The sequence below is a fragment of the Bubalus kerabau genome, chromosome 10, assembly GCF_029407905.1.
Source record: "Bubalus kerabau isolate K-KA32 ecotype Philippines breed swamp buffalo chromosome 10, PCC_UOA_SB_1v2, whole genome shotgun sequence".
NCBI lineage: Eukaryota > Metazoa > Chordata > Mammalia > Artiodactyla > Bovidae > Bubalus > Bubalus kerabau.
The window spans coordinates 86,569,657-86,595,730 of NC_073633.1; the positions used below are offsets into that span (position 1 = coordinate 86,569,657).

At 45.3% G+C, this 26,074-nt stretch overlaps 1 protein-coding gene across 3 annotated transcripts in view; it reads left to right on the plus strand.

Annotated features, from left to right (window-relative positions):
* The first annotated feature begins 201 nt into the window (after positions 1–201).
* SMOC1 (SPARC related modular calcium binding 1) overlaps positions 202–26,074 on the plus strand; it is a 146,944-nt gene continuing 121,071 nt past the window's right edge. For all 3 annotated transcript variants that reach the window (XM_055538462.1, XM_055538463.1, XM_055538464.1), the window contains exon 1: positions 202–547. In XM_055538462.1, the coding sequence (XP_055394437.1) occupies positions 449–547 (99 nt within the window). In that variant the 5' untranslated portion in view covers positions 202–448. The remainder of the gene's footprint in view (positions 548–26,074) is intronic.

Here is a 26,074-nt window from a genome sequence, read left to right on the forward strand (position 1 = left end):
CGGCCGAGCCACCGAGTGTCGCTCCTCGGTGGGGACGGTCGCGAGCCGCCCCTCTTTCCTCTCTCCCATTGGCTTTCACCTGCCCGAGGGGCGGCTGCCACGGGCCTCTCGGCCAGTCAGCCAGGGCCGCCGGGCTCCGCCCCGCCCCTCCCGGGGGTTTATAACGGGAATTCCCATGGCCCGGGCTCTGGCATCCAACCTGCTGCCGCCGCGGCCCAGCAGAGCGGAGAGCGCCGCGCGCAGAGCACACGCTCGCGCTCAGCTCCGCTCTCGGGGTGGTTCATGAGCGCGCGCTTCGGCTGCAGCCTCCGCGATCCCGCGCTGCCGCCGCCCGCCGTCGCCAGGGTCCCCCTGGGTGGGAAGGAAGGCAGGAAGGCCGGCGCTGCCGTGCGCTCCGTGAAGCCCGCCACCCCTGCCCGCAGCCCTCTGCCCGGACCGGCCTGGCACCATGCTGCCCGCGCGCGGCGCCGGCCTGCTCACGCCCCACTTGCTGCTGGTGTTAGTGCAGCTGTCCCCGGCTCACGACCACCGCACCACCGGCCCCAGGGTAAGTGCGCCCCCAGCCGCGCGCCCACCTGCGGAAGGAGATTGGGGACCGGAGAGGGAGGTATTAGAACCTGTGCCCCCTCCACCCCCCACCTACTACCCCGTCGCCGGTGGGCTTCTTGGCGAAGTTGCTGAAATTAAAATTTCTCCCATTGTTCCCCCCCGCCCCACCCCTTCTTTCTTGCAGCACCGACTCTGCCTTCCCCCTCCTCCCCCTCTCCCCCTACTGTCACTGGTGAGTTCTCTTTCCCCCTCTCTCCTCTCGGGGCATTTTGCTCCAAGACCCTTAGAGGTGCCTCCTGCATCCGAGGTGCCTCCTGGCTCTCCGCTCAAGCAGGGCTGCTCCGTGGGCTCACCCCGCGCGCGGTCCCAGAGCGCTGGCGTCCTTGGCAGGAGGCGTCGGCGGCGGCAGGAGCGGGGGGCGGTTGAGGGGAGAGCAGCTCTGCCTCCAGGGTTTTAGGTTACCGAAGAGCCACACAAGGACCTTGTGTTGTTGTTGTTTTAAAAAGCGATCGCTGCTCGTAAAACCCACAGCAGATAATTTTAATGCTCCCTCCTGCTGGGCACAGCCGCAGAGGAGGGGTAGAGATGGGGGGCTGTGGAGAGCTGGTGGAGAGGAACTGGCAGTGTTCGAGGAGCTCTTTCCTTGCGTTCCGCCCGGGAGGTTGCACTACTTGTTGAACCTTGGTCTGATTGGAGTTCCTGAACGATGTGAAACGTGCCAATTCTGCGCACAGGGCAGGCTGTCCAGGGCATTGTAAAACATCCGGAACCGACAACATTGTGTTCCTTTCTGGGCTAGATTCTTGCTCCCATATAACCCAGTTGTCTAATGAAGGATTCTACTACCTTAAAAAGTGTACTCTTAAACCACCCACTGGTTCATTTGACCAAACTTATCCAGAGGATGGGGCTTCCCAGGTGGTTCAGTGGTAACGACTCGGGCCTGCCAAGCAGGAGGCATGAGTTCTATCCCTGGGTTGGGAAGATCCCCTGGAGAGGGAAATGGCAACCCACTCCAGGATTCTTGCCTGGATAATCCCATGGACAGAGGAACCTGGTGGGCTACGGTCCACGGAGTTACAAAAGAGTCAGACACGACTTAGTGACTAAACAACAACGATGACTAGAGGATCTCTGGCCAAGAATTACCTTATGTCAGGGCAGTTGTCTGTCTAGATAGCTGCCTGCCTTCTCCAGGCAGCAGGGGAGTCCATGTGGAAGTAGCTAGTATCTTTGTGAAAAGATTGGCTCCTTAACCAGCTTGTGCTTTCTTGGATATCGTTTGGCCTAGCCCATTGCCACCTGTTCAGATTGCTTGTTCTTTCTTCCTAGCACTTGCTCTGTGAGAATCATCTTTATATCTGTCGTGTGTGTGGGAAAAGCCTCGCAAAGCTTGACAAGCCTTAATGACTGCCCAGATGCTGGCTGATTACATCTGAGCCTGGCTATCACTGTGAGATCAGATTTGCAGCCACTTAGGAAAGAAAAGTGTTTGTCCCCATGTTGGGCCGGCCCTTGCTTTTATGACCAGATGTGCAACAGCAGCAGTTAAAGTGCGGCCGATTAGAGCCAGGGCGTGTCATAAATCCTCGACAGCAGGCATTCCCGAAGCTGGGGCAAGCCAGGGCTCCGGGAGTGACTTTTATGGATGCAGATGAGGATGCCTTTTAAATGAAGCTGCTTGGTTTGATATTAGGACTCGCAGCTTTTAAACTCTGAGGTCAGGAGAGCCACGGCGTTCCCTCCAATAATTAGGAACAGTCAAGACAGAGACGCAGACCAGAGCACCCGACTAAAAGCTGGATGCCCGCCCACATGAGAGGCCCGGAGACAAATGGTGGGGGGCTCGTTTGTTGCTGGGCTAGTCTAGGGTCTCAAGCCATATGGCTCTCCTTCCTTGCCTCCTGAAACTGGAGGAAGCAGCTCTTAGGGGAAAGCTAGGGACTTCAAGGGAAAACAGAGACATGGGTTAGTTTTCCCTCGGGCTTCTTTAGTTTATTAATTTGATAGAAATGGTGGAACACAAATAGGAAGTGTAAATAGGCCTGTGTGTGTTCCAGCTGAATTTTTTTCTCTCTCTTTCTCCCTTTCTCTGTCTCTTTCTCACACAGACTCACACACACATATAGAAAGTACCAAGGGAAAGCTGCTGTGTTGACCTGGATGCATTTATAGACCCCAGTAAGAGCCCGCATTTATGAATTCTTGGGCCGGGCACTTTCCATGATCACTTATGTTTATAAGAGCAAGAAGGTGGGTCTTTTTAGTGTCATTTTGAAAGTGAGACTCAGGAGGGTAAAAGCCTTGCTTGGAACATGGTGCATGCGTAGCGGTGGGAGCCACATCCCAGTATATATGGATGTGCGCGTTGTGGGCTTGTGTGCTTTTCACACCACCAAGCAGCTGCAGGAAGTGTTCGTCTGGCTAGCGGTGCCATTCCTGTTAAATGGGCATCAGGCGAGTCTGTCTGTAATAAAGCACTATTAACAAGATTTTTTGGTGTCTGCCTCACTAAAGGGTGATGCCTTTGAGTTTCAACCTATTCCGGAAGCCTGCAGTTCTCTTCTGTGGCTTCTTGGTGGCGTCAGAAATGCGGTCCTGGTTGTGGGCAGCGGTGTCATGAGAGGAGCAGAAACATCTGGCCGTTGCAGCGTTCCCTTGGGCATCCCTGGGTCTCTTCTGTTAATCTTTTGAGTGACAGAGGCTTAGGGATTGGCATCTTTTCCAGCTGGCTTTCTAGGAAACCCAGAGCATGCCCTTTCGGTTTAACTTTATCTGGCTCACTAATTGAGCTCCCTTGAGGCCTAGACTCCAATCCTTGCCCCCTTATTTGCTTCCTGCCTTCATAAAATGCCTGACATTTGTTTGACTCTGGCTCCCAGAAGCTATCAGGTATCAGATTGGAGGCTATTATGTAGGAAGCACCTGATTTCTTGGTCTCTCGGCTCTGAGTGGCCACATGGCTACCTGGGATGCTGGTCAGGAGCTTTTTAATTACGGAGGAGGCAGCCATTTGTTTAATCCTGCACAATTTACTGAAAATGTTTCTGGGGAGGGTTAGATGTGGGAGGGGCTCTCTTGGGCCCATGGAGTCTGACAGCCAAGCTAAGCCACTGCCTGTCTTTGTCTAAACCTCCATCTGTTCTGCAGACTGGGAGCTGGGTGAAGGCAGGTTCGTATCCAGCTTGTCCATCGGTGTATCCCCCAGAGCTCAGCACAGGGCCTGGCACCTGTGGAATGAACAAATAAATGCAGATGATGCGTGCTTTAACATTTTATTTATTTATTTATGTCAGCCTCACTGAGTGGCATGCCGAATCTTCGCTCCCCAATCAGGATTGACTCCTTGCCCCCTGTACTGGGAGCATTGTCTTAAGCACTGGGCCACCAGGCAAGTGCCCAGATGATGCGTGTTTATCAGTGATTCACAGGTTCCACTTTCTTGGTCCAGGACTGGAGGCAGGGAATAGATTTTAAGAAGTTTGAGAAATAGAAGAAAAATTTGATTTCTTAATTTTTTTAGCTGTATTCTTTATCCTCTCTCCTCTCGAGAACTCCTCCTTTGAAACCTAGCTCTAGCATCACTCTCCAAGTTGGTTAGAATTGATCACTCTCTACCTTTGCACAGCTTCAATATCTGATTCACTTGTGTTCTTAACTTTCGCTAATTTTACAGTGAGTATCTTGAGATCAGACCCGCATCTTCATCCTCTTAGCATTAACTTGCCCCTTTGGCAGTCCGTCCATGATCTTGTCTTGTTAAGTGAACAAGTTTACAATCTCTGGAGGGCAGAGTAAAGATGTTATTTGTCAGTGTGCTGGTCACACTGCAAAGTGTACTGTAAATATTTATTGAAATGAATTTGACTGTACTGTGACATCCATGCTGGACTCCCTGCTCTCACTTAAATGAAATTGGTTACTTAACAATTTATTATTTTTTTCCATTTTAGGCTTTTGTTCCTAAAGTGTGTGGGGTGGTTATGGGAGGTGTGGGGGTGGAGAGACTGAGCAAGCAAAACTTGGATGGGGGAACAAGCTTTGGCTCCATGTAAACCCTTTTAAAAAAAATCTTGCATTTGCCAAATGTGAAGCAGCTTGTAGATAGTTCCCTTCTCTTTGACTAACCTGTCTCAGTGTCTGGATGAGGGTGGGGCCTTGTGTCTGCAGAGATGCTCTTCTTATTATCTGTGTTCAGAACAAGAGCCTTTTTTCTCCCCTTTTTTCCACGTGGTGGATTTAGCTGAGAGGCTACTCTGGTGTTAGGCCAAGAATCTGATTTAAACCTTTTGATGGAGCTGGCACAACTGAGGAAGACAGGAAGAGGAAGCAATCGTCTTAGAAACTCTAGGAAATCCAAGCAAATGGAAAGCACTTTGATATTATGTCCCAGAGTTGAAGGTGGCATTTTTTTTTGGCCACCCCGCTTGTCTTGTGGGATTTTAGTTCCCCATCCAGGGACTGAACCCGAGCCCTTGGCAGTGAAAGCTTGGAGTCTTAACCATTGGACTGTAAGTGAATGTCCCAAACATTCACATTTCTTACGGCCTAGTGATTCCACTTCTAGGTGTATGCGCCCAAGAAAAACTCATGTCCAGAAAGAGACATATGCAACTGAGTTCACACTACCACGAACCTGGAAAGAGCCAAATAAGCCATCAGTTGGAGGGTGAAGAATTATAGTCAGTCAAAACAAATGATCAACAGTGACATGCAAAAATATGGATGCCTCTGAGTAATACGATATTAAGTAAAAGAAATACAATGAAAGATGCAATGTGACATCTTTTATAAATTTATAAACAGCTAAAATCAAAGAAAAAACTTTTAGGAATACATAGAGCTGCAAAAAAACTATATGAAAAGAAAAACAAGGTATACAAGATCAGGGGAGGTTAGGGTGAGGCAGATATTGGATTGGCTGGGAAAATCATATTAGTGTAAGTTAGTATCAATACTTTACCTTTTCAGAGGAGAAGGGGGGTGAGGTGAGTTTGAAGTTATTTGTCCATTGGCAAAGATCAAAATAGCTGGTGTATAAACAATAAGTGTGGCTCCTGCAAAGGCCAATATTGAGTGTGTCATGAACCGGGTTCAGTCCAGTTCAATCGCTCAGTCGTGTCCGACTCTTTGCGACCCCATGAACCGCAGCACGCCAGGCCTCCCTGTCCATCACCAACTCCCAGAGTTTACCCAAACTCATGTCCATTGAGTTGGTAATGCCATCCAACCATCTCATCCTCTGTCGTCCCCTTCTTCTCCTTCCCTCAATCTTTCCCAGCATCAGGGTCTTTTCAAATGAGTCAGCTCTTCGCATCAGGTGGCCAAATTATTGGAGTTTCAGCTTCAACATCAGTCCTTCCAATGAACACCCAGGACTGATCTCCTTTAGGATGGACTGGTTGGATCTCCTTGCAGTTCAACGGACTTTCAAGAGTCTTCTCCAACACCACAGTTCAAAAGCATCAATTCTTTGGCACTCAGCTTTCTTTATAGTCCAACTCTCACATCCATACATGACCACTGGAAAAATCATAGCCAAAGATTATGATTAATTCAGTTCTTTGCACCCGAGATCAGATGAACACAAATTCCCTGAGTAGGGACTCCTTTCTTGTCTCCTTCTGCTCCCTCCTGTCACCCTTTCCAGATGTGCATAGTTAGAAACTACCCGAAATACCATGTTGGGGAGTGATTATTGGTTTTTGTTTGAATTCTTGTCTGGTTAGACCCTGAGCTAGCTGAGGCTCTGGTGTAAATACCTATATCACCTGGCCAACGGGCTCATTTGTAAAGCTGAGCCCTCTGTGGGCCATCGTGCACCTTCCTTGCTCAGGGGGATCGACCTTGTACATCTGAGTTCCCAGCCCTGCGGAGCAGAAAGGTTCACTAGCTGACGCTTGGGCCAGAAGCCTTACTTGCCTGTGGGGGTGGGGGAGGCATGTTTCTGGCTGATCCCTGCCTTCATTCCGGCCTCTTTCTTCAGTCCCAATGGCAGAGGCTGGGGAGGGGAGCATGGCCCCCACTTAGCAGGTACAGGGCACCCTTTCTCTCCTGACCACATAGAGTTCTATTGTTTAAGAGGCCAAGTTCTTGGCATTGCTGCTGCTGGTGGGGGGGTGATGTCAGTGTGGAGGCCCCCTCCTGCTGCATTTGTCACCGTGAAGCAGTTTGGGAGAGGACAAGGGTTGAGCTGCGGATGGGAAATCGATCAGAGCTGCTTGTGAGGCTGCCAAACAGGGTTAGCGTTGTGCAAACGTGCAGTGCGTGAACCCTGAGTCCCTGAGGGGGTAAGAGAAGTGGATCTCCACCAACACTCCCAACAGCCTTATAAGGACCCCAAGCGACATAGGTCAGTAGAACGATTAGTTGGACTTCTTTTTGCACCTGATGTTGTTCTAAACTCAATTGCTAGATCACGAATTAATCTTAACTTGGGCAGACATGTTAGGTATGGAGCTCTGTGTACTTCGGCCGTCCCCTCTGTTGATTTCAGCCTCTTTCTTCTGGAGCTGGAGCTGGGCGGCCTCTACAAAGCCACTCAGAAAGTCTGGAGTCTCAGAAGAAACCCCGCCACCATCAGGGAGGATGGGGACAGAGTGAGGTTCTGCGAGATAATGTGTCAGGTGCTTTGAAACCTGACAAATACTCTATAAATGTCAGCGACTGTGCCCCTTCCCATTAAAAACTATTTCTCACTGCAGCATTGATCTGATTCTACTAGATAAAGGCCAAATGGTGTTTTTTTTTTTGTTTTTTTTTTTTTTTTTAAGTGTTGGCAGTGGAGAAAAACTGGACTTACTTTCCCAGAATGGTTCATTTTTAGGACTAAATAGCATCTATCAGACAGCACTGGGAGTTCAAAATATGGGGCATATTAATTATGTCTCTCGAGAAATTCTGCAAAGCCCCAAGGGAGAGGACACAACAGTAGTAATAAGTGAGATGGTGAGGTGGACAGTGTTATATACCTGAGCCCCCCTCCAGGTGCTCAGTGCCCCTGAGGGGCTCAGAAACAAGGACTCCAACGGCTTCCCTTTTTCAGTGTTGCTGTGGAGCAGACCTTTTGGCTGGGATGAATATGTCCTATATGTGTCCTGTCCAGTATTAGACACGTGGCTATTGAAGGGAGTTTTGTGTTGTTTGTTTGTTTGCTTCTTTGCTATTGAAGTGTTAAATGTGGTGCATAAAACTGTGGTGAAGTGGCTTTTTAACTTGATCGTAATGGATTTAAGCGTAAATGTCAATAGCCACAGGTGGCTAGTGGCTATCGTATTGGATGGCATTAGGCCCTCTCCGAAGTACCCCAACTTGCCTCTCACTGCATATCCCTGCCCCCACATGGGGATATACAGACTTTGGTTGCCCTGAGCTGAACTGTATTTCCTGACCTCTCCTTCCCTCCTCATCTCTGTCGAAATCCCACCCATCATTCGAAAGCCTCCACACAGTCCTTCCAGCCTCGGCCCAGGAGGGTTCTCTCGGCCCCCTGTGCTTTGCTTACCCCCAGGGCAGTGTGTGTCCCCGTCTGCCCTGGATTCTAGGCTGACCAGAGAGGGAGGGCAATGGGGCACAACCTTCAGGGGTAGACACGCCCAAGTTTGAGTCTGGCTCTGCCACTGTGAGCCTGGGCTGGTCATGTAACCTCTTGGGTCCTTGGTTCCCCAGTTTGTCTAGTGGAAGTCATAGCATCTACGTTTCAGGGTGGCAGGAGGATGAAGTGAGAAGTCTTAGCCTCCTATTCCTCTTCCTACTCCTATACCTTTTCCTGTTGTAACAAATAGTACAAACCCAGAGGCTTAAGCAACACAAATTTTTTGGGGTCTGAAGCCTGACACAGGTCTCAGTGGGTTGAATAATCATCAGAGCTGAGTTCCCTTCTGGAAGCTCTAGGGGAGAATCCATTTTCTTACCTTTAGAAACTGCCTGCATTCCTTGGCTTGTAGCCCCTTTCCACCTTCAAAGCCAGGTTAGGGCTTTTTCATGCTGCCATCTCGCTGGTTCTGACTCTTCTGCTTCCCTCTTCCCCACTTAAAGACCCTTGTGATTGATGACATCAGGCCCACCAGGAGGGCCCAAACCATTCTCCTTATTTTAAGGTTGGCTGATTAGCAAACTTAGTTCCTCCTTGCCGTATAACTTGGCAGTTATTAGCATGTATTAGTTATTAGTATGTATAGCATGGCAGTTAATAGCAGCATTAGGATTAGGACATAGGCATTATTCTGCTTTGGAGAAGGAAATGCCAACCCACCCCAGTATTCTTGCCTAGGAAATCCCATGGACAGAGTCTGAGCCTGGTGGGCTACAGTCCGGGTGTTTAAGAGTTGGACACGATTTAGTGACTGAACATTATTCTGCCTACCACATTCATTGAAGGTCTAATACAGTGCCTAGGTCATAGAGGATACTTGGTGAGTGGGGGCCATTATTGTGATCTACAGCTGTGAGTTTCTTTCCTTTTAGAATGGAAGTCTCTTAATGGTGGCATTGCTTAATTATCTTTATAGACTTCATTCTGTGCTTAGTATATAATTACTGAATAACAGAATTTTTGATAAATGTGGATTGTCTCTTTCCTTTTAAAGAAATATTACACAGTAGAAAGAAGTAAAATGTAAACCAAAATATGTAATCCCCTTTGTGGAAAAAAAAAAAAAAGTTGATTTACGTTTAGAAAAATGAGGTGGGGTATATGTTATGCTGTTAATGGTGGTTATTATGGGGATATTCCATTTCTATGAGATGTGTCTTAGTAATTATTAAAATAATTTTGTTTACAGTGAGCATTTTTAATATCAGAGGAAAGTAATATAGATTAAAACAGGCATGATTCAAAGAAATCCCTGAAACTGTCTTAATCCAGATAAGCCCCCTTCTACATCAGACACAGTCAGTCCTATGCTCATGTGGGATTGATTTTTAAGTTAGTAACTATTAATATCGGCCTCTGACTCAATTTCTGCATGCTTTGAACTCAGTCTGCTTTAAAGGAGAGTTTTCAGTTAACCTCAGCAGGACATAACTGTAAAAAGTATATTTATTGCTGCTGGTGGGGATATAAATTAGTACAACCACTTTGTAGAATTATAGTTGAAGCTGCACACACCGTTTGAGCTTGTAATTCCACTCTGGCATATACCCCAGAGAAATGGGCTGAAATCTGTATTAAGAGATGTATTTAAGGATGTTCACAGGAGCAATTTTTAGTTGGAAAAATTGTAAACCAGCTAACTGTCCATCAACAGGAAACTAGAAATGGAAATTTTGATATATACAAATAGTGGAATATTACACAATGCTGAAACTAACATAAAGCATCACTTATTATTATGGATCAAATTCATAATCAAAATATGTGGTGAAGAAAGGCAAATTATAGAATGCATACATCGTGGTGCTATATTTATATGATGGTTGAAAGCATGTGAAAATTATATGTATTTGATTTAGGGGTACATACATACATAAAGACTCTTGAGAGTCCCTTGGACTGCAAGAAGATCCAACCAGTCCATTCTGAAGGAGATCAGCCCTGGGATTTCTTTGGAAGGAATGATGCTAAAGCTGAAACTCCAGTACTTTGGCCACCTCATTCAAAGAGTTGACTCATTGGAAAAGACTCTGATGCTGGGAGGGACTGGGGGCAGGAGGAGAAGGGGACGACAGTGGATGAGATGGCTGGATGGCATCACTGACTTGATGGACGTGAGTCTGAGTGAACTCACGGAGCTGGTGATGGACAGGGAGGCCTGGGGTGCTGCGATTCATGGGGTCGCAAAGAGTTGGACACGACTGAGCGACTGAACTGAACTGAACTGAACATACATAAAAATGTATGATGGACTTCGCTGGTGGTCCAGTGGTTAGGACTTTGTCCTTCCTTTGTAGGGGCATGGGTTACATCCCTGGTCTGGGAACTAAGAACCCACATACCACGCATCATGGCCAATAAATAAATAAATATATGAAAATTAAGGGTAATGATAACTCTGAAGCTCAGATTATGGTGGTTACCTAGGGTGCGAGGTCAGGAGAGGGAGAAACACTGGTTAGTATTGTTTCATGGTTTTAAAGTGGAAGGTGAGTACATGGATAAATTCCTTTTTACATGTATTACATACTATACCATAACATTGTCCATAAAAGATAAAAATGCATTTGGATAGATCACAACACAGTTCTAAGAGTAGGAAATAGAAGTGCTGTTTCTGCACAGTGTCCTCTGCTCCAAGTGTCTGATCATGTTTTTCCTTTCCCCCGAAGGCCATGCTCAGGGTCGTTCAACCAAATTTGTGATCCCCATCAAGCACTCAAGTGCTGGCCACCTCCCTCCTGCCCTTGCGAGGCCCCGAGGCCGTGCCTCCTCCCCTGAGCTCCAGGTGGGCCAGGTGGGCACAGGTGCAGTGGCCTTTTTCCATCCCTGCCTGGTGGGCCCTCTGCTCTTGTACTTGCTATCCCTTGATAGTTAGAGATGAGGTTGATCATTTTCTCGAATTTATTGGCCATTGGTTAGGGTCACCAGAGTTGGCAAATAAAAATACTAATATAAGGTTGCCTAAATTGTAAATTGCATAAACTTGAATAATATAATGTAAAATAATGTAAATTGCATAAGTTGACATTTACATAAGCAACAGATAATGTTTTAGTATACTTATTATACTAAATATAATAACTTACTATAACAATTCTTTGTTATTTGTCTGAAATTCAAATTTAACTGGGTGTCCAGTATTGTATCTGGCAAACCTACATTATTTCCTTTTCTTCCAGGAGTCATCTGTCAAGTATTTTTGCTAGTTTTTAAAATAGGAGTGGTAGTTTTTTTTTTTTCTTCTTCACCTCACAGACTGACTTGGGAAGAGTTTTTTTTTTTTTTTTTTTTTTTAATACTAAGAATATCAGTCTGTTTTGCTATCATGTCTGGCAAATGCCTTTCATTATGAAAAAATACTAGTTTCAATCTTCTAAATTTTACGCCTTTGTGTAACCCATCTGTCATTATGGTTTCTCTCTTTCGTGTCAGGATGAGAAAGGTCTCTTCCTCCTAAGTTTATAGAAATTAGGGTGCATAAGTTTCTAAAGGCTGTTAGAAATGCAGTACACGGGTCATCCATCGATTTAATGTTTGATATGCATTTGTGTGGGAAATGGGCTTCCCTGGTGGAACTTCTTAAGCAGCCCCTATGGAAGGAGCACTTGTCTTGTATTTCAGAAATCCCCAATAACATTTAGAAAGAAGATATGTCAACCAGAAATATTCTGTCAAGGTTATTACTTGGGGAAGTTTATATAGAAAGTGTTACTTTGAGTAAGCAGGCTTTCTTGGAAATGACGCTAAGACTTTGGCAAAGAGCTTAGACTCTGCTTCATCTCTGGGTCTTTTCCATTCATTAAGAAAACTTCTAAATATACAAAGGCAAAGACCAGTATAGTGAATTCCAATGAACAACTCCTGGCCAAACTTGATTTTTTCACCTGTCCCTCTAGTCCTTTGATCATATTATTTTGTACCAAGTTCAGACATTATATCTTATTATCCATAAATATTTTCATATATCTCTAAAGATAAAGACTCATTAAAAAGCACCTAACCACAAAACCACATCACAACCAAAGAATATTAACAATAATCCCTTAATATAATAGAATTCAATCAACATTCAAATCTCCTTGATTATGTCTCAGATCAAGATCCAGTTAAGGTCCACATCGTGCTTTCTCTTTAATCCTCTTTTAATCTACCAGTTTCCTCTCCATCTCCTTTTCACTTTGTAATTTATTTGTTGAATAAACAGGTTTTTCTAGGGTTTTTCATGCTAGCTTTTTTGGGATTATATGCCCATAGAGCTGTGTAACATATTCCTCTATCTTTTATATTTCCTGGAAAATGATAGTTAGACCCAGAGGCTTGATCAGATGTAGATCTGATATTTTTTCCATTAAGTATATTTCATGGGTGTGCTTCCATCAGGAGGCACACGCCATCAAGGGATGTTAATGCAGTGGTGGTCATTTTGGACCCATTGATTTGATAGGCATCGCCACTGATTTTTAAACAAGTAGCAAGTGATACTGAAAAGCACTTCTCCTACCTTTCGTGTGGCAGGACCATCTTTCTTGTCTCTGAGTTGGCATGGAGGGCTGCAGAGGAAGGGGCTGTGTTCCCTTCTCAGCAGTGGCCTCCCAATGGCTGAGACTGCATGTGACCCCAGCACTGTGAGAGAAAATCTGCCTGATTTCTTGGTTGGTGGCCTAGGAAGGGCGTTTCCTTGGTTTCTGGTGGAAGTGGTAAGAGCACAAGGGAGCTGGTTTTACTCTCTGGTGCTAATCCCTAGACCTTTGAAGTGTGACTGTAGATCAGCTTTGTGTGTGATCTTTGGTACCGTGTATATCAGTTGGGAATTTATCTTATAAGAAACAGATACCATGTTTTGAACTGGCTTATCCAATGAAGGGGATTCATTGGCTCAAGTAATAGAAGGTACAGATACAAAGCAGATTTCAAGACTGGTTTGATTCAGCAGCTTAACGGTGTCATCAAACACTCAGTGCATTCATGTTCTCCCCTCTGCCTTTTTGTGGTGTCTGTTTAACCCAAAGCCTAGCTTTTCCTGGTGGCAGGATTGCTGCAGTGGTTCCACGCTTCAAAATAAACATCACACTTTCCAGGGGAGGGAAGAGAGACTTGGCCTCCAGACACACTTCCCTGGGTGCTCTCAGATAACTTTGGCTTTTAGATTATTGATCTAAATGGAATCAAATGCCCACTCTTTTAACCAGTCCCTTTGGCCAGGAAAGTGCCGTGCTGTGAGTGATGTAGGCCTGGATTCCTTAGACCATCCCTGTGTAGCGAGGGAGGGGGGATACCCATTTCTGGTGCGGAGGGTCAGGTTATTTTTCCTCCTTCCTCCTGACCACATGGCTGTGTAAGGTGGGAGGGTGGAAAGGATGTTGGGGCAACAAGCGCAATATCCATCTGGGGATTTGTAGCTCAGCAGAGTGGTGGGCGGTATGTGGAGTGGGAAGTCTGAGGACATTCCTGGTCAGAGCCCAGAGAGGGCAATCTCCTGTTGCTGTGTGACCAACTCCTGTACCATCACAGGAGAATAAATGACCTCCAAGCTGACATTTCCAGGTGAGGAGCTGATAGGAAAAAGGGAATGTAGGGAAGGTTTGGACGCTTTCAGAGTAGAGTAGGCCACACGAAGATGATCCCAGAGGGCCCAGGAATATGTGTAACATATTCCTCTATCTTTTATATTTCCTGGAAAATGATAGTTAGACCCAGAGGCTTGATCAGATGTAGATCTGATATTTTTTTCCATTAAGTATATTTCATGGGTGTGCTTCCATCAGGAGGCACACGCCATCAAGGGATGTTAATGCAGTGGTGGTCATTTTGGACCCATTGAAGAGAACGTGACATCACAGGCCCACAGATGGAAGGAACACCAGACGTGCCTTATTTCCTCCGTGAGTTAGCCGTGTGGACTGTCCGGAGTCCACACAGCTAACCCTTGGCAGAGCTGGAGCCAGAACCCAGATCTCCATCTCCATTGCTCTGTCCCTGACTTTTCCATTCAAAGATATCCTGGAGAACTTAGGAAAGTGTCAAAAGTCTGGCCAAGGGGAGGAAATAGCCTGAATTTTAGGAGAGGATTGTATTTCTGAGTTGCCTTTGGCCAGTTCACCAGCATAAAGTGGTTGGAACATGTGGCCACAAACTCAGGACATGCGAGTCTTCAACCATCCTCGTTATTATACCTTCCATTTCCTAGGGTTCTGGTTTCTTCGTCCCTGAAAGACATGGATTTCTGGTTTCTGCAAATTCTGATGGTTTCAGTTAAATGCGCAGCAGAGCAAATAGAACAAGGAGCCAGTGATAGACGCAGTTTGAAGTAAAGGCAGATCTGGTGTAAGGCTCTTCGTGCTTGTCGGTAGCAATCAGTCAGTGCACATCTGTCCAAGTTAAATGGCAAATGGTCCAGAGCACAGAGAGGGTGTTTTTTGGTTGGCACGGTGTTTTCCTGGGAGACCTTTTAAAATCAATACTCAATTTGAGGGTTGAAGTGGAAACCCTTTGTGTTTGTTGAAGAGCATCTGAAAGTGTCCACAGCCCTCCTTCTGTGGATGCTTCGTATCTCTTGGGGCAGGTTCACAGCTGCCCTGGCCCCAGGTAGCCTAAAGTCAGGAGCTGCCCAGAGGAGAAGATGCATCATTTCCATCCTTCTTTCCTCTCCTTTGCCCTGAGGACCAGGTGCCCTCTCCTGATGGTGTGTTATTGTATTTTCTTCTCCCATCAAGGGAGAGGCTTAGAAAAAGACCAGGCCCGAATCTGTTGCGGATTCCCAGTTTGTACCTTTTCTTTCATTAAAGCTGCATTTACCTTGAGAATGAAATACATCCCCCGTCTCACCGCTGAGCAACAGAAGCCTGAGCCATTACCATTCGAGCTTTTTTGCCCATTCAGAAGGTAGTGTAGTGTAGTGGTTGGGGTCTAAAGAGGCCTAAGATTAAGCCCTGGCTTTACTGCTTTCTAGCTGTGTGTCCTTTGGCAAAGTAGCTGACCTCTAAGCTTCAGCTTCCTCATCTGTAATTTGAAGATATTATGTATCTCATTGGGTCATTGTGGAGCTTAAATGAAGTAATGGCAGGATGCTCAGTAAATATTCAGTTCAGTTCAGTTCAGTTGCTCATTCGTGTCTGATTCTTTGCGACCCCATGAATCGCAGCATGCCAGGCCTCCCTGTCCATCACCAACTCCCGGAGTTCACCCAAACCCATGTCCATCGAATCGGTGGTGCCATCCAGTCATCTCATCCTCTGTCGTTGCCTTCTCCTCCTGCCCCCAATCCCTCCCAGCATCAGGGTCTTTTCCAATGAGTTAACTCTTCACATGAGGTAGCCAAAGTATTGCAGTTTCAGCTTCAGGATCAGTCCTTCCAAAGAACACCCAGGACTGATCTCCTTTAGGATGGACTGGTTGGATCTCCTTGCAGTCCGAGGGACTCTCAAGAGTCTTCTCCAACACCACAGTTCAAAAGCATCAATTCTTCTGCGCTCAGCTTTCTTCACAGTCCAACTCTCACATCCATACATGATCACTGGAAAAACCATAGCCTTGACTAGACGGACCTTTGTTGGCAAAGTAATGTCTCTGCTTTTGAATATGCTATCTAGGTTGGTCATAACTTTTCTTCCAAGGAGTAAGCGTCTTTTAATTTCATGGCTGCAGTCACCATCTGCAGTGATTTTGGAGCCCCCAAAAATAAAGTCTGACACTGTTTCCATTGTTTCCCCATCTATTTCCCATGAAGTGATGGGACCAGATGCCATGATCTTCGTTTTCTGAATGTTGAGCTTTAAGCCAACTTTTTCACTCTCCTCTTTCACTTTCATCAACAGGCTTTTTAGTTCCTCTTCACTTTCTGCCATAAGGGTGGTGTCATCTACATATGTGAGGTTATTGATATTTCTCCCAGCAATTTTGATTCCAGCTTGTGTTTCTTCCAGCCCAGCATTTCTCATGATGTACTCTGCATATAAATTAAATAAGCAGGCTGACAATATACAGCCTTGACATACTCCTTTTCCTATTTGGAACCAGTCTGTTGTTCCATGTCCAGTTCTAACTGTTGCTTCCTGACCTGCATATAGGTTTCTCAAGAGGCAGGTCAGGTGGTCTGGTATTCCCATCTCTTTCAGAATTTCCCACAGTTTATTGTGATCCACACAGTCAAAGGCTTTGGCATTACCTACTTATAAAAAGAACAGATGTAACAAGAAAAGATGATTCATATGAGAACCCAGTATTTTTTTTTTTCCCTATAGTTTTCCCCTCTGGAATTAAAGCTAAAAAGCTCATCAATATATATGGAAGAGCTCTCTCCTCTGTGGTTCTATTTCCTTTGTTTAAAACAAAGTTAGTTTTGTGTGCAATAAATGAAATATCCCCATCCCCCATTCCTTTTTGCAATCCAGTGTAGGTCAGGAGAAGCCCCTCATGGAAATGGGTGGAGGAGGAAAGATGCTCTTTGGTGAGATCTTCCTCCGTGTGCCATGTGGCTATGTCTGCTCTGAGGGACTGTACTCTCTCTCCTTCCTGAAGTCTTCTTTCATCTTCTCTTTTCCTGGCATGGTAGGTTGCTGGTAAGAGGTAACCAGAAGGCCCTGCTGACATGCCCTCCTTATTTCTGAGCTAGGGGTCAGGCTGGTGACTGCACAGTACATGTCCAGATCTGGTCCCCAGGCAAAGTCTGTGGAGCCAGAGGAGCAGCGCCTGGTTTTGCCCGGCCACCTCCTCCTCTCACTGGATGCTGAGCGTTCCCTTATCTGGAATCGGAAAGCCAGTCCCAGTGAGCCTGTGGGTGGGCCGGCACCTGATCTCCAGGCTGCTTTTAGAGCATTTCAGAAACAAAAATCCTTGCTGTTAGCATGACTTCCAGAAGGGCTATTTCCAGATAGGATGGCTTGTGCCAACCATATCCACTTTTTTTCCTCCGTGATGGCTCAGCAGTAAAGAATCCACCTGCCATGCAGGAGACACAGGAGACTCAGATTTGATCCCTGGGTCGGGAAGATCCCCTAGAGGAGGAAATGGCAACCTACTCCAGTATTCTTGCCTGAAAAATCCTATGGACAGAGGACCCCGGTGGGCTTATAGTCCAAAGAGTTGCAAAAAGTTGGACACAGCTGAGCAACTCAGAACAAATACTTTTACTTGGTGTATTTAGACCATTGACGTTTAAAGTGACTAGTGGTGCTGTTGAATTAATATCTCCCATATTTGCCAGTTTTCTATTTGTTCTTCATGTTCTTTGTTCCTATTTTTTTTGTCTACCACTCTTTTTCTGGTGTTGTGCTTTTAATTGAGTGTTTTACATGATTTAATTTTCCCTCCTTTCTTAGCATATCCATTATACTTTATTTAAAACTTTTTTTGTGGGTTTCTCCAAATTTGCAATATACATTTACAACTAATTCAAGTCCACTTTCATATAACTCTATACTACTTCCATGGGATCGCACAAATTCGGACACGACTGAGCGACTTCACTTCCACTTTTCACTTTCATGCATTGGAGAAGGAAATGGCAACCCACTCCAGTGTTCTTGCCTGGAGAATCCCAGGGACGGGGAAGCCTGGTGGGCTGCTGTCTATGGGGTCGCACAGAGTCGGACACGACTGAAGTGACTTAGCAGCAGCAGCAGCAGCAGCAGCAGCAGCATACTACTTCTTGGGTGGTGCAAGTACCTTATAACAACAAAATACTCCAAATTCCTTCCTTCTGTTCCTTGTATCACTCATTTCAGTTATACATAAGCTATTGTCATTGAATACATTGGTGCTATTATTGTTTTGAACAAACTGTTATCTTAGATCAAATAAGAATAAGAAATGTGAATGTTTTTTATTACTTCTTTAATGCTGTTCCTTTCTTTATGTAGATCCAAGTTCCTGACTTACATACTTTTCTTTCTTTCTGAAAATCTTCTTTTAACATTTCTTATAAAACAACAAATTCCCTCAGTTTTTGTCTGAGAAAATCTTTATTTCTCCTTCACTTTCTCCAAGTTTGCAGGATACAGACTTCTAGGTTGATGAGTTGTTTTTTTTTTTCTTAACCCTTTTTTTCATTGTCTTCTCATTTGGATGGTTTCTGAGGAGAACCCCAATGCAATTGTTATCTTTGCTTTCTTATAGATGAGGGGTTTGTTTCCTCTGACTTTTTAAAACATTTCTTTCTTTGTCTTGCTTGTGGTTTGAATATAAAATGCTTGCTGCTACTGCTAAGTCGCTTCAGTCATGTCCAACTCTGTGTGATCCCATAGACGGCAGCCCACCAGGCTCCCCTGTCCCTGGGATTCTCCAGGCAAGAACACTGGAGTGGGTTGCCATTTCCTTCTCCAATGCATGGAAGTGAAAAGTGAAAGTGAAGCCGCTCAGTCGTGTCCAACTCCTAGCGACCCCATGGACTGCAGCCTACCAGGCTCCTCCGTCCATAGGATTTTCCAGACAAGAGTACTGGAGTGGGGTGCCATTGCCTTCTCCATAAAATGCTTAGGTGTAGTTTTCTGGAATTTATCTTTTCTGCTGTTATCTGAGCTTCCTAGACCCGTGGGTTTGGTGTCTGACATTTACTTGGGGGAGGAATTCTCATTTATCATTTCTTCAAATATTTCTTCTATTCCATTTCTCTTTTTTCTCATTCTGATATTACTATTACATGCATGTTACATGCCTTTTGTAGTTGTCCAATATTCTTGGTTATTATGTTCTATTTTGTTTTAGTCTTTTTTCTTTGCTTTTCAATTTTCTATTTGAAAAATTTCTGTTGCTGTATCCTCAGGCTCAGGGATTCTTTCCTCAGCCAGGTCCAGTCCACGAATAATCCCATCAAAAGCATTCTTACTTCTGTAACAGTGTTTATCTCTTGCATTTCTTTGGGATTCTTTCTTAGAAGTCCCATCTCTCTCCTTACATGACCCATTCTTGCATGTTGTCTGCTTCTTCCATTGGAGCCCTTAGCATACTAATCATAGTTTTTTAAAAGTTCTTGATCTGGTATGTCTCTGCCATATCTGAGTCTGACTCCAGTGGTTGTTCTAATTCTTCAAATTATGTGGTTTTTGGGGTTTTTTTTTTTGTATTTTTAGTAAGCCTTGTAATTTTTAATTAAAAGTCAGACATGATATCTTGAGTAAAAGTGACTGCAAATAAATAGACGTTTAGTGGTGTGGTGGGAAGGTGTAGGAGCAGGAGGTGCTTTGTAGGCCTGTGATTAGGGTCAGTCTTTGAGTGGACTTGGGCCTCTGCACGGGGAACCTCCCAAGTGTTCTCAGCCTTTTCCTCTCCATAGGTGGGACAGGATGGCTGAAGGGGGCTGGAATGGGGTATTTCTCTTCCCCCAGGTCAGTTAAGCTCTGATAAAACCCTAATAAGTTAGACCCAGGTAAAACAGTTTCTCTTGAGAGTGGGCATTATTAATAGCATTAACAAAATGTTCCGGCTAGTTCAAAAAGGCTGCTTTTCCCTCTCTGTGCTGGAAGCATGGAGAGATTCCTCCCTGATAGTTGTGAGACCCTGGTACATGTTCTTGCCTATCTCCAGCACCCAAGGGTGTTGTGTCAACTGTGGAAAACCTGCTAATCAGGTATTCTTCAGAGCTAGAGCAAGTCAGCTGTGCATCACAGGGTAGATTGCTTGTCCATGCCTGTGTTAACTGAGGTTGGTTGGGCTCATGACCATAAAATCACAAAAGTCTGGCCCAGTTCATGGACCCTTAAGTCATGCCAGCTCTGAGGAGCTGAGATCCAGCAGATAGGAATCTTGTTACATCCTGTAGACTTGTATTTCCTAAAGTAGAGTCTGTAGCTCACCTCAGATGCTGCAAGGTCCAGGAATCTGTATTTCTGAAAAGTGCCTCAGATGATTCCCATGCTTACTCTAGCTTGAGGCTTCTTTAGGCTAAAACTGTAGAAAGGAATAAAATCTATCAGACAGGGACTAGAATCCATGACCTATGCAACCTGTGACTTAAAAGAACATGTGTGCTGTACTTAGTCACTCAGTCATGTCCGACTCTTTGCGACGCTATGGCCTGCAGCCTGCCAGGCTTCTCTGTCTGTGGGGATTCTCCAGGCAACAATACTGGAGTGGGTCGCCATGCCCTCCTCCAGGGGATCTTCCCAACCCAGAGGTCGAACCCAGGTCTCCCTCATTGCAGGCAGATTCTTTATTGACTGAGCCACCAGGGAAGCCAAAAGAACATAAACAAATGCAAATTCCATTTGCCTTTTTTTTTTTTTTAAATATTTATTTAGTTATACTGAGTCTTAATTCAGCACGTGGGGTCTTTGTTGCGTCATGTGGACCCTCTGCTGTGGTGCCTGGACTCTCCAGTTGTGGTGCGCAGGCTCAGTAGTTGTGCCACATGGGCTCCAGAGTACGAGGGCTTAGGTTGCTCCGAGGCATATGGGATCTTAGTTCCCTAACCAGGGATCGAACTCATGTTCCATGCATTGCAAGGCAGATTCTTAACCACTGGACTACCAGGGAATTCCTCCACTTGCTTTTGCTGATAATTACTTACATATATTTAGGGCTTCCCTGATAGCTCAGTTGGTTAAGAATCAGCCTGCAATGCAGGAGACCTTGGTTTGATTCCTGGGTTGCAAACATCCCCTGGAGAAGGGAAAGGCTACCCATTCCAGTATTCTGGCCTGGAGAATTCCATGGACATGGGGTTGCAAAGAGTGAGACACAACTTTCATTTTCACTTACATATATTAAGACAAGCTCCCTGGAAAAATGTGAGCTTCTTGAAGTCTCTGGCCTCTGCGCTTCCAAGTGTTAAGTTCATGTTTGAGGGTAGAGGAACATCTTATTTTGGGATGGGAGCCATTCCTGTGCTGGCATGAAACTGAGGATCTTAGCTGGGTAGCAGTTTTAAAAGGGTGGTGTCCAATTCTGTGGAAGACAAGTCTTAAGGGCCATGTGCAACTGCTATACCATGTGGTAAAATTTAAAACAAAGATTTGTTTTTCCAGCTCCTTATCCCATACTCAGGGAATGTCCATGAAGATGAAAAGATGAGAGAGCTCCAATGTAGATTAGTATAGCAGACTCCAAGAAGTTCCAAAGAGACAGACTGGTTGGGTTTCTCTATGACCATCTTTGCTTCCTGGACCTGGGAGCTTTGGATCTGAGCAACTCTGATCAGGGAGGGGCATCTTGATTCATTCTCTCATTCATTTATTCGAGTTGCCCCTTGATGGGTCCTTGGCAGGTAAGGAGAAAATTGTATTTGCCTCTGATCTGGAAAAACCACTGAGTTAAAAGACAAAGCATTCTGCTTCCTACTGGGGAGAGCCATCTTTGGGAGCAATGTGACAAATGCCCGAGAAAGGACATCTTTTGCCAGACGGAAGCATTGTGCAAGTGCATGTCACTAGAGGCTTTGTCTGACATCTTTGTTTTTCAAATGCACAACAAATCCTTCAATGGTGCACGTACTACCCTGCTGGGAAACTGGGACATTTCAGCTGGCAGAGTAGCATGATGTATTGGGAGAGAGCTTTTCCTTGCATTCTGTGGGGACTCTCTCCTGTGACCTATTGAGAAGCCTATTGTAATAAACATCTGTGGTTTTGGTCTGCCTAATATCTATTCTCTCTTCCCTGGTGATAGAATCTCTGTCTTCTTTTTACTCTCAGTGCCCGTCATCGAAGTGCACTGATTCCTCCTCCTAGTTGGGGGCTACAGGTGTGACCTGGACTTGATCAATGAGTATGTGCTCTCTCTTGGGTCAGGGATGGTCATGAGACCCAACCTGGACCCATGAATTTGATTCTAAGGCTTAGGTCCAACTGTTGGGGGATGGAAGTTCTGGTTGGGCTGGGACACTGTGAGGATATAGGCCTAGAGTGGTTGGTGGTCACTTGATCCTTATGAATGAACAGTTTGCTGGAGAATAAAGCCAGCACAGAGCAAAGCAAAGCAGAGAGAGGAAAGAGACAGGTTTCTGATAATATGTCGTGAGCATCTGAATACAGCTATGCTTAAAGAGCCTCTGTTTTCTCCCATTTATATATGTCAGTAACTTCCTGTGATAGATAAAGCATGGCCACAGTTTCTTTGTGGCTCCTTCCACAGGAGGTAGAGTCTATGTCCCTGCCTCTTGAATCTGGGCTGGTCTCTGACTTGCTTTGACTCGTAGAATGTGTTGGGAGCAACTCTTTGTGAGGTCTGGAGACTAGGCCTCAGGGTTAGGGTTAGGGTAGCTTCTGCCTTCACCCTCTGGGACTTCTGCCCTGAAGCCACCAAGTAAGAAAGTCAGCCTAACCTACTGGAGGATGAGTGGCCATGCATAGGAGAACTGAAGTGCTCTAGCCAACTGCTGATACCAGTTGCCCACCTTGTCAGGGAGGGCCTGACAGCCTAATGGACATTCCAGCCTAATAAGCAGCTGAATGCATCTGCACGAGTGAAACCATCAGAGGAAGCTCCCCGTCAGCCCACAGAATCGTAAGTTGTTATTTTAAGCCACTAAATCTTGACGTTTTGTTCTACGTCAATAACGGCTCATACACTCCTTTTTGGCTTAAGTCAGTTTGATGTTATTTGCCATCATTGCAAATGAGACTGATTTGCAATAGTTCTGATCAATGTAGTTATGTAATAAACTAAGCTTGACCAGAAATGGACCTTTGTGGAACTTCTTCCCACCCCTGCCATCAAGGTGGTGAAATCAGCTATCTACGTATAGATCTTCACTTGTTGGCTGTGTGCATAAACTCACTTGTTGATGGAATCCATTTCTCGCTCATGTTAGTGTAACTAACCTGAATGATAAGTCCCAGTGTCCTCAAAAGGCCCTTCCCTGGTGCCTCCATTGGTCAAGAATCCGCCTTCAATTCAGGATACTGTCTGCAATGCAGGATACCTGGGTTTGGTCCCTAGGTTGGGAAGATCCCCTGGAAAAGGACATACAGCCCACTCCAGTATTCTTGGCTGGGAAATCCCATGGACAGAGGAGCCTGGTGGGCTACAATCCATGGGGTCACAAGAATCAGATATGACCTAGCAATTAAACCACCACCCCCACTGTCTTCAGAAGGGCTAATTTCTCTAGCACACACACCTGAGGGGAGACCACTCAACAACTCTTTGAGTTTTTCATGGAGCAGAGAAAAACCATTCCCACTGTGGCATTTCTGAATTTCTGACCCACAGAATCTGTGAGCATGGAAAAATTGTTGCTTTAAGTTGCTGAGCTTTAAAGGGTTACAGATTGAATGTTTGTGTTCCCACCTCTGTTTCTGTGTTGAAATCCTAACCCCTCAATGTGATGGTATTGTGTGTGGGGGTTGTTTTGGGAGGTGATTAGGTCATGAGGGTGGGGCCCTCATGAATGGGATTAGTGCCCTGAAAAAAGAGACCCCGTGAGCTCTCTTGCCCCTCTCCCCTGTGAGAACACAGTGAGAAGATGCCATTATGAAGTAGGAGTCGGGTCCTCACCAGACACAGAATGTGCTGGTAAAGGCAATGTGCCTCTAATTCAGTGACACTCAGTAAAATGAGGCTGGATAAGACAGAAATGGAAGAGAAGAATTAAGAATGAACCTAAATAGAAAGTAGGAGAATAAGATATGACATAGACCTATGGCACACTCCATAAAAATGGTGCTGCCTTTTCACATGAATATGTTCACAGTGAATTTAGAGTGGAAAAAAGGGAGGTCCAAACGTTATATATTGTATTCTGAACTCCCATTTTGTAAATGATAAATATACACAGAAAAAGAGTACACATTAAAATGTTAATAGTTTCCTCTGGGTGGTGGGGTTATGAAGATATTCAGTTTTCTCGTGTAAAAGGAAGATGTGGTTCTTGTGTGTATAAATACAATGAATAAAAATGGAATCACCACTGAACCTGAATATTGTTCTGGTTCATTGCAAATGTGAACGTTGAGCGGTAGGATAGAACAGATATCTACTGCAAGAAGGTAAGGCCTGGCTGTTGCCTTTCCTGACATTTTGCCCTCTTGTATGAAACCATGTTGCACCTTCATGCTGGCTGCTGCCCAGAGGATGGTGGAAACTGGGATAGATTGGCCATAGGACGGGCTGTGTTTAAGTTCAGAAAAGGAAGGAACACTGCTAGACCCCCAAGAGTCTGCTAGCCAGACTGGGAGGGCCTGGACCTCTGCAGCCTTTCTGCCCTCTGCCTCATCTGGCCTCATCTGGCCTCCGTCCTGTTTCTTTGAAAAAATATGTATATCTTGGCTGCTTCTCTAGCTCTGATGATGCCTTGGGTTCTGCTTGTGGTGTGCTGGCCTTCCGGTGCCCTGCGACGTCCTTCCTGTGAGTGTTGGAGGATGGAAGAGGACCGTTTTGGTCTATTGTGGTAACCTCCTCAGGTACAATTAGGACGTGGGGTGCTCAGGCTTGAAACAGGGCAGGGGAGTGTTTTCATTCTCTTTCCTTACCCCCTTCCCTGTTGATCTGAGGTGTTGGGGTGTCTGTATGTGTGTGTTTATTTGAGGCAGAATTTTATTTGGGAGAATTCAACTCTCCAGATCCCACTCCTCTTCCTGGGGGCTTCCCTGATAGCTCAGTTGGTAAAGAATCCACCTGCAATGTAGGAGACCCTGGTTCGATTCCTGGGTCAGGAAGATCTGCTGGAGAAGGGATAGGCTACCCACTCCAGTATTCTTGGGCTTCCCTTGTGGCTCAGCTGGTAAAGAATCTGCCTGCAATGAGGGAGACGTGGGTTCAGTCCCTAGGTTGGGAAGATCCCCTGGAGAAGGGAAAGGCTACCCACTACAGTATTCTGGCCTGGAGAATTCCATGGACTGTATAGCCCATGGGGTTGCAAAGAGTCAGACACGACTGAGTGACTTTCACTTTCACTTTCTCCTCTTCCTGTCTGTCCCCCAGCATTTTATACTCATCTCTGCCAGACTCCTTGATGTTGATGGGTCGGTTTGTTCGCTGTAATTTCTCTTTTTGCCCCACTAGACTGTGGGCTCCTTGAGGGCAGGAACCTCATTACTAACTATGTCAAAAGAACTCAGAAGACAAGATATCTCTCTTCAGTCTCTATATTTCTAGGACCATATTGTATCGGATGCCGAACAGCAACCTCTTGATAATGGTACCAGCCAGCATTTCATCATAAGTGGGGGTGTTTCCTGCATCTCTGAGTCATACTACATGTTTACTGTATATGCTGTGTAATTTAACATGTGAATATGATCTTATGATCTGAACAGGTGATAAACTCCATCCAATAGCAGGGATTGGCTTATGCCCTTCTCTATTTGTTGGAAACTTCTCTAAACAAATACATGTCTCTGATGGACTTCATGTTGATTTTATAGACTGATACATTGAATTCTGACTTACAAAGTTCCCCCTGCAGTGTCTAGATGCTGTAAAGTTAGCCTGGGGTGGGAGACAGCTTTCAGTTCAGAGGGTAACTGGATTGGGGTAACATGATTTCTGGCAAAAGTTTATGTAAAAGTTATTCAAAATTGTGACTGTATCTTTCATGAATGTTCAGTCTCTTATTTTTGCAAAGAGCTATTTTCTATTGGAAAACAATCTTGGGTTTTAAGTTAGGCTGTGTAAAAGGCTTCCAGAAAATGTCAGGGCATTTTCCAAGAGCACCCTAGGGAGTAGGAACAGTTAAATACTTAAAAAAAAATCTGTGTTCTGATGGACCTTGGCCATTTAACTTGTTTTTCATTGATTCTTGGGCCAGAAAGAATTCCACCTGGGCGTGAGTGAGGATGAGGGGAGAGACCAGAGGCTTATTGGTATAACACTCCCTAGGACGGGAACCCATGTGATTATTAGTCAAGGTGACACTTTGCTAATTATTAGAGAAATGCAAATCAAAACTACAATGAGGTCAGTCAGAATGGTCAACATTAACAAGTCTATAAAAATAATGAATGCTGGAGAGGATATTAAGAAAAGGGAACCCTTCTACAGTGTTGGTGGGAATGT